At 41.1% G+C, this 8,955-nt stretch overlaps 1 protein-coding gene across 3 annotated transcripts; it reads right to left on the bottom strand.

Moving 5' to 3' along the window:
• Nucleotides 1-159: 159 nt before the first annotated feature.
• Nucleotides 160-6,250, bottom strand: LOC118231770 (thiosulfate sulfurtransferase/rhodanese-like domain-containing protein 2). 3 transcript variants are annotated; one of them, XM_035425975.1, is made up of 10 exons: nucleotides 6,125-6,250; nucleotides 5,449-5,627; nucleotides 4,858-5,150; nucleotides 4,320-4,428; nucleotides 3,118-3,240; nucleotides 2,743-2,848; nucleotides 1,913-2,028; nucleotides 1,411-1,569; nucleotides 1,172-1,310; nucleotides 160-697 (listed from the first exon to the last, which is right to left on the bottom strand). In XM_035425975.1, the coding sequence occupies exons 1-10, from the start codon at nucleotides 6,132-6,134 to the stop codon at nucleotides 471-473; spliced, it is 1,461 nt and encodes a 486-aa protein (XP_035281866.1). In that variant the 5' UTR covers nucleotides 6,135-6,250; the 3' UTR covers nucleotides 160-470. The 3 variants fall into 3 exon arrangements, with proteins under 3 accessions (XP_035281866.1, XP_035281864.1, XP_035281867.1); XM_035425973.1 differs by having other exon boundaries at nucleotides 6,190-6,220; XM_035425976.1 differs by lacking the exon at nucleotides 6,125-6,250 and adding an exon at nucleotides 5,943-6,118.
• Between the last annotated feature and the right edge of the window lie 2,705 nt (nucleotides 6,251-8,955).

Genomic DNA, 8,955 nt, shown 5'->3' with positions numbered 1-8,955 from the left:
ACTCTGACATCAATGAGTACAGCTGTTCTCATAAATATTTTTATATTATACTTTTAAAGCGTTTTTCTTAAACGTGAGTAGGCTCAGTGTGTTTGAATCACAGTGATTCAAATTTGAGGAAATTTTGTTAATATAGGATATTGCAGCCATTTCTGAATAGAGGGTGCATCGTCGGATAAAATCGATTTATTGAACAGAGAGAATTAATTTAATCGGACAGCAGAGCCGCGCAGTTCAGATGAATAAAAAACCAATATGATGGACAGTTACATTCGATAAAATGAACAAAGCAGCACAAATTAACAGTTTTAAAGTATCGTAGGTCTAATAAGTCAGAAAAAACGATCCTCTTAATTCCTAGGGACCTCTATGTACACAGCATGGCATGGGAGTACAGTTAATTTTTAAAAACGCTTTCATGGTTACGATTTTCCTTGGTTTCAGTGTCCAGGCATTACAAAGCAGGGTTGTCAGAGCGCATCTTGAGGAATTCGCGGCCGCGTGTTCGTGCACTCGCACTCTTCCTTGAGCGGCGCAGGGGGCCCGTCTCCCGGCGCCCCCTCTTTGCGCTGGCAGGTGGGGCAGCAGGCGGTACGGCCGTGCTGCCTGCAGGACGGGCAGGACAGCACGAGCTGGCAGCAGAGCCGGGTGGAGCACAGCTGATACTGGTCCCACGGTGCTCCGCAGTACCTGCAGTCTGTATGTTGAAGGAGAAAGGGCAAGAGGCGTGGATAAACTATGTTTATTATTATTATTATTGTATACTAATAATAATAATATGAAAGTTATCATATACTTTGTGTAATTTCTAAATAAACAATATCCATTCAACCACAGAGGTAAATGTTTGCAAATAATTTTATTAATTTCACTTGAAAGTACAACTGTTATGTGCTGTTCTCACTTAGATTTAATCATATTTACTTTAATTTATCTAGGTGAAATTCCCATAGGCCTGACACACTTTGTGCAGATGGCTTTTTTATATCAGGACAACATAACTAACTAATCCCTTGAATGCAATAACAACAAATCACAGCCCACCCTAAAAAAAGAAACTAGAAACAAAACAAAACATTGAGCCAGAAATAAACTAATTAAGCACAGAGTGCAGTCTCTATGGCCATGGGACCATGGCAAAGCACCATGGGAGTAAAGTGTTCTCACTGACCTGAGATGATGTCACCGTTGAAGGAGATTGCATAGCGTTCATCAAACACGAACAGTTTCCCCCGGTAGAACCCATCTGGGTAGTGCTCCAGGTACTTGTGAATGCCACCTTTCAGCTGGTAAACCTCCTTACAAACGTCCTGGGAGGGCAGTGGACGGGAATGAGAATGTAACCCGCAGAGCACTCTGTGTTATATCGGGGTGGTGTGAAGACTGGGGGCACCTGGGGTGGTTCCTTACCTTTGACCTCAGGTAAGCAGACCCTCGTTCACAGCGTATGCCTCCAGTGCAGTACATCAGGACCTTCTTATCCCGAAAAAGCTCCAGGTTCTTATCCACATAGTCTGGGAAATAGCTGAATTTCCGGATGTCAGGGGCCAAACATTTACTGAACTGTCCCTGAAAGAATAACATAACATTTATTTAGACAGTTACAGCAAACTGTCCTGAAGCTACAGAGAACTACAGTGCATGAGCGTAATTATGCCCCCCTCCCACACCAGTGACAGCCATGGAATGAACAGACAGCAAGATTTTTTTTTAATTCTACTTGTCTGACTGAATAATGACTCAAGTCTGGGTTAGTGCAGCTTAGCACTTCCAGCACTTTCCACACAAAATGGCTGAAATGATAGCCCTTCAAGACCAATGTCGATATGTCCTATAATAACCACTGCACAAGGACAACACCACAGCAGGAGACTACATTGATTTTCATTAAGATTTTCAAGTTAAAACTCACGATTTTACTCTCGTAGAAGTTCCTGCAGTCAAGCAGTATGGTATCATTGCAGGAGTCACCTTTGGACAAAAGTATTTCCACTTCTTTGTGAAACTCCTCTGGCTCCAAGTGGACTCCTGAGAACTCAAACAGCAAAGCCACATCAGACATCATTTTTTATAAAAACCCAATTTTTTTGACAACTACGTCTATACAAATATGAAGGCCATCAAGAAGCCAATCATAAAAATGCCTGGTGCATTTTCCTGAGGAAGAATACCCTAGCAACAGAACATGTCCATGTCAGGATTGAGATGCATTTACTTATTTGACAAAAGTGAGGAATCTGCCAAATCTGTTCCAAGGTCCATTCCCCACAAATCTGACAATCATTTCACAAGTACTGCAGACCAAAATTGCCCCAATTATCCACAAAAACAAATGAAGTCCCATGAACACCCAACCCAACCATTTTGAGCAATATGTGAATTCTAATATAGAATCATTTTCTAAAGGGCATACTTTATACAAAATATGGACAAGGAGCTTTTCTAAACGATTACCAAAAATTTCTCAAAAATAAAAAATCTTGAACTTTATTTTCAAAAATTCTTTGATTAATTTTTTGGCTGGACCGCAACAGCAGGGCCAGCCCTACAAACGCGAATGTCTGTGACTGAGTGACGAAGTTACACCATTGGTCGGCCGAGTTATGAAGTTACACCATTGGTCAGCCGGCCCAGCCATATACTAGGTTTTGACCTGGTCTTGTTTCTCCATTTAAGTTATTCCAAAGACTCTGAAGCAGCGTGGGAACGCTGTTGTGGGGATAAACTCTGCCGTGCACTCACCAGCCTGCCTGAAGGACACAGTGTCTGGATCCACCCCCATAGGCACTATTTCCTTGTACAGTCCTACCTTCAGATCAGTGAAAGAGTCAGCCCCACCTTCACTTCTCTGTAGAACAGGGGAAAAACAAGTAAACCGTGCTTATACTTTTTAAACATTAAAAAATAAACACCAACAACACCATTCACTTTGGGTACTGCAAGGAAACTATGCTTTCAACGCATTTTACAGTACCATTGGTTCTGGAAAATATTCAGTTAACTTTTAACAGTTAACATGTTAGCAAAGATTTTTAAAAAGCCATGCACGCACATGCACACACGCACGCACGCGCATGCACGCACGCGCATGCACGCACACTTCTGAGTGTACATTACCTTGAAGTCCTCCGGCACCATTGTCCTGAAGATTGGATGAGACAGCATTGCCTGGATGTACAAACTGGTGGCCATTTTGGTTCCTCCCACTGTTCCATTTATTCCCTCAACAGCCACTCGGACCTCCAAGGAAACCAGGATTCAGTTAGAATTGCTCATCAAGATCACAGTACTACGAGCCGCATCACTCTGATACTCTCATGGGAGATAAGCCTGCCCAACACCCATGTGCTCTGCTCCTGAACCAATGGTTGGTTACTTCTGAGGAATCATCATATCTTGTAGGAGGGGTTCAAATAAGAAAAGGCGATTCAAGCCCACTCAACCCCTGACCTAAGACTTGCTACAACAGGGGTGTCAAACTAAATTCCCAAAGGGCCATAGTGTCTGCAGGTTTTTGTCATTGCCTTTCAATCAGCTGCCAATTAAGGCTTTGAGAAGAAGGTGAGTGGAAACCTTAGTCAATCAATGGCTTCACTCGTGCTGAAACACACCAAAAAACCATCAGACACTGCAGCCCTCCAGGACTGGAGTTTGACACCTGCGTGATAGAACCAATCAGACTGCAGGACTGCATCATCCCTTTAGAATCTCTGGGATGGAGGGCAGGATTAGGCTAGCCTGGCATGAAATGAGTGCACCATTCCAGTTGTCCTTCTTTGACAGGGCCACTGTTTTTAAACTCTTCCAGGTTCTCTGCAATTCCCGCTAAAGCCATAGGAATGCCCCCACAGATGTTTCTACTCACCACACTGATTTAATTTTAATTTCTATACAGATCACAAGCCTTTTCATTCAACTCTATTTCACACAAACTGTTCCAATATGTAAATCCCACCAAGGTAGACAGTTTTTTTCCCCCATATTGGTTCAGCCCTTAAGAGGTGAAATAGCAACAAGCCCCTTTATTTCTAGATATATAGTGATTAACACTGATGTAGAACCACATGGCAATTTATCATGTGTGATGATTCAATGCAGTATTTATCAATTATGCACAACATCATGAGAATTCTTAATTTAACCTGAACTGAAGAGTAAAACGTCCATGGTATTTTAAGCTAGTGTACAGTAACTTGCCCCTTACTTCCTCCTGTCTGCTGCTGCTGCTGTACCCTGTGCGTCACTGTGTCAACTTTGGCTTGGGTGCAGCCATATTTCCCCATTGGGGCCAGTGATGCAATGAATATGTGTTCCCCTACCTTGCCGGTGAGGTGTAGCTTTTGGCACAGCGCGTTCTGCCAGGTGCAGATGAGCTTGGGGTCTGGTAACTGAGTATAACAGTAAAACAGGAGGACCTCGCCTGGGCTCCTGATTGGTGCAAAAGTTAAACACATTCACTCTCTGTTTCACAGTAATGAAGATGCACTTTCACCATATAAATCCAGAAAAATCACAACCAGTCACATTGTTGTTACACTTCTGCAGGTGTTCTGCGTCATTATCTCTTTGCTCAGCAAACAGCCACATCCATTTGCTTTTAGTTCTCATATTAACCATTTATACAGCTGACAACTGATCAAAGTCATGACGATTATATACCTGGTCGAACAGTGCCCCACTTAGTCAGATTTTAGGGCTAAATAAAAACGGTAGAGAGATGTGGAACATAAAGAGTGTCATTTCAAATTCCTGTTACTGCTAGTCTTCTTTAGTAAGAAAGCGGCTTTGGCATCACCACTCTCACAGTTCTACTTCATATACCTGAAATAAACTGAAATCATTCCGCTGGGCCCTTACTTTACAAGGTGTTCTTCGTCGACATGTGCAGTGTCTGGTATCCATCTGGATACATCTCCCGGTTCCTGCTCTCTAGAGCTTTCCAGAGCTGGACTCTCGTCCTCAACACCGCTCAAGATCAGCCTGAGGATGGCTTCGGTGTGCTTCAGAACCTCAGCATTGTGGGTACTGGAGATGTGCTTGTGCAAGGAACCCGAGTCCTCGAAGACCTGCCCGCAGCAATGCCACGTGCAGGGGCAGTCAGTTTCGCTAAGTGCAGTGGTCTTCTTTGAAGCCACATATGTAGAAAATGCCTAGGGAAAAATCACACACAAACACTGATTAACATGGTGGTCTGCAACTCAACAATTAAGCAGAGGTGGAAAATCCAGGTTCAGAAAGCAAAAGTCCTCCCCAGTATTTTGTTCCAACCACCTGGATTTGCTAATTAGCACAATTCTACAGCCAGGTGGTAGAACTAATCAGTGAAATCAGCTGACTGAGTTCATTGGTGGAAGAAACACAAGGCAGGACTTGTACTTTCTGACCCCTGGACTTTCCACCTCTGCAATTAAGCATAATCATTCATTCATTTTTTAAATAATAATTTACCCATCTCTTTGCGTAGGTGTAATGTTTTCGTAAAGACGCAGAAAACGTAGGTTTGGTCTGCTTCACGGTGCACTGAGTAAGGTTTTCCACATCTAACTCACGAAACGCCGTAATGTTTTGTGATGCAACAGTGTCAGCTGACATGTTACGGGCAGGGTCAAACCAGGATGTTTTTATATCTGCGGATAAATAAAGTCATTCGTTAACATGTCAAACAGCTAGTTAAACTAGCAAGCTAAACTTTCTAGATTAACAAGCACATGCACAATGTATATTAGCCAGACGCTTTGCATGCAAACATGCTTGCTAGTTAGCAATTGTTTCATTTACACCTGAACGAAGAAAGCTGTCAAATGAACGTTAGTTAATATAGGACAGACTAAAATCACTACACTTCTGCGCATACAGATATGCAAGCTAACACGGTCTATCGATGTTCATATTTTTATCAAAACCGTGCTAGAAGCTAGCTCGCTAATGTAGCCTGCAATTACGTGTTATTCGTTTCTTTGTCCATTTTATTCATAATAAATCAGAAAACAGAAAATAAATCAGAGTTAGAAAACGGTCCAGTGTACATTCTTGTGGTCGCATAGCATGTCAGGACTCATAAAACTATGTTCATTATTTAGAAAAGTTACTCCTGCACATGTTAGCAAAAACTGAACTGCCAGACCTGAAGACATCCAACCGGAAGACAAACAATGTTACACCCGCATGCTGGTTCCTGTTCGCACTGACCCGGTTCATCATTCATTTACAGCACAGTATCTGAATTAAACACTGAACTCAGATTCCCCACTCTGTCAGCCCCCCATCATGACGATAATTATTATTATTTTACGCAATAACTGCTCCTAAGCCATGCTCGTCGTGAACATGCTATTGATTTGCAATCTACTTCCCATATGGCAGGGTTATTGAAGCTACGGGCCACAATACTGTCCCCATGAACGTACACTTCGCCCTTTTAAGGCAGGTATTCCAATGTCAGCATACTTCGCACTCGTGGCAAAATTGTCAATGATAATAGCTCAGCATATTTTAAGAAGGAATCAATTTTTTAAAATTCACACTAAAGTACATTTTATTTAAATGCTGTTTATGAAATAGTGAAATATGAAATTTGGTCTTTGTGCACCATTAAAAATAATCTGGCACCCTTGAAAAAGCAGTTGAAGAGCTCCACTAAATGGAGCTTCTCTCTCCTTCTCTACCAGGATTCCACAGCAGAGCGAATCTCTACCCTGAAAACATTTGTATTTTTGCGAATACCCCCTCCCCCAATGCAACTGTCTTTCGTTTTATTTCTACCCTGACACTTAACACATCACGCTGAGATTTTAGTTTGCTTTTATTATCCGTTTTGTGTCATTTTTTTCATTCATATTTTCCTTAAATCACCTTTCTTTCTGACATTGCAGGACAGAATCATCCCACTGAAAATGAGAAGGGATATTTATTTATTTATTTATTTATGTTAACAATGATATTTTTCTCACATAAATAAACATGAAATTAAATTAAAACCCATTAAACAGGATTCACAACCTGAGGACTCCATACAATCCATTTTGAAGCTGTTCACTTTGAAATTAACCTAGTTTCCCATTGGATAAAAGTGAACAAAAACAAAACTGAAGAATTTTATAAAATTAATTACATTTAATACTCATTCATTTATCTGCCTTAATTTGGTAGGTTATTTATAAGAGCATTCCCTTGTAGTGTAGTATTTCAGTCACATTTTTACCCAGTGAAGGTGTCATCGTATGTCATAGTGACTTACAAAATAGGAGAAAAATAAATGCATTGACCTGATTAATATGAGCAAAAGTGGCAGACCTGGCTAACAGTTAGTAGCACAGAGATGTCTAAAAGGTCAAATTTATCAGGAAAGAAACCATTTTTGACTGAAATGTGGATCATCAAAGCTAACATGGGCCTGCTGGCAACACTACACAATTGAAGTCGGAAGTTTACATACACTTAGGTTGAAGTCATTAAAACTCATTTTTAACCACTCCACAGATTTCATGTTAGCAAACTATAGTAGTGGCAAGTCAGTTAGGACATCTACTTTGTGCATGACACAAGTAATTTTTCCCACAATTGTTTACAGACAGATTATTTCACTTTTAATTCACTATATCACAATTCCAGTGGGTCAGAAGTTTACATACACTAAGTTGACTGTGCCTTTAAACAGCTTGGAAAATTCCAGAAAATGATGTCATGGCTTTAGAAACTTCTGATAGGCTAATTGACATTATTTGAGTCAATTGGAGGTGTACATGTGAATGTATTTTAAGGTCTACCTTCAAACTCAGTGCCTGTTAGCTTGACATCATGGGAAAATCAAAAGAAATCAGCCAAGACCTCAGAAAGAAAATTGTGGACCTCCACAAGTCTGGTTCATCCTTGGGAGCAATTTTAAAACGCCTGAAGGTACCACGTTCGTCTGTACAAACAATAGTACGCAAGTATAAACACCATGGGACCACGCAGCTGTCATACCGCTCAGGAAGGAGACGCGTTCTGTCTCCTAGAGAATCAAGTGAGAATCAATCCCAGAACAACAGCAAAGGACCTTGTGAAGATGCTGGAGGGAACAGGTACAAAAGTATCTATATCCACAGTAAAACGAGTCCTATATCGACATAACCTGAAAGGCTGCTCAGCTAGGAAGAAGCCACTACTCCAAAACTGCCATAAAATAGCCAGACTACAGTTTGCAATTGCACATGGGAACAAAGATCTCACTTTTTGGAGAAATGTCCTCTGGTCTGATGAAACAAAAATTGAACCGTTTGGCCATAATGATCATTTTTATGTTTGGAGCTAAACACCATCCGGAGAACACCATCCTAGCCGTGAAGCACAGGGGAGGCAACATCATGTTGTGGGGGTGCTTTGCTGCAGGAGGGACTGGTGCACTTCATAAAATAGATGGCGTCACGAGGAAGGAAAATTATGTGGATATATTGAAGACATCTCAAGACATCAACCAGGAAGTTAAAGCTTTGTCGCAAATGGCTCTTCCAAATAGAAAATGACCCAAAGCATACTTCCAAAGTTGTGGCAAAATGGCTTAAGGACAACAAAGTCAAGGTATTGGTGTGGCCATCAAAAGTATGTGCGAGCAAGGAGGCCTACACACCTGACTCAGTTACACCAGTTCTGTCAGGAAGAATGGGCCAAAATTCCAGAAACTTATTGTGAGAAGCTTGTGGAAGGCTACCAGAAACGTTTGACCTAAGTTAAACTATTTAAAGGCAATGCTACCAAATACTAACAGAGTATGTGTAAACTTCTGACCCACTGGGAATGTGATGAAAGAAATAAAAGCTGAAATAAATAATTCACTCTTCTATTATTCTGACATTTCACATTCTTAAAATAAAGTCGTGATCCTAACTGACCTAAGACAGGTAATGTTTACTAGGATTAAATGTCAGGAATTGTGAAAAACTGAGTTTAAATGGATTTGGCTAAGGTGTATGTAAA

Source organism: Anguilla anguilla, chromosome 7 (assembly GCF_013347855.1).
Source record: "Anguilla anguilla isolate fAngAng1 chromosome 7, fAngAng1.pri, whole genome shotgun sequence".
Classification (NCBI taxonomy): Eukaryota; Metazoa; Chordata; class Actinopteri; order Anguilliformes; family Anguillidae; genus Anguilla; species Anguilla anguilla.
This window is presented reverse-complemented; position numbering and strand designations above follow the sequence as displayed.

Excerpts from the sequence above, each read along its gene's own strand:
- LOC118231770 (XM_035425973.1), bottom strand. Across the intron at positions 3,241-4,319 it reads AGCTACACCTCACCGGCAAG|GTCCGAGTGGCTGTTGAGGG; the intron begins GTAGGGGAACAC and ends GTTTCCTTGGAG. Across the intron at positions 1,570-1,912 it reads ACTTCTACGAGAGTAAAATC|GGACAGTTCAGTAAATGTTT; the intron begins GTGAGTTTTAAC and ends TTATTCTTTCAG.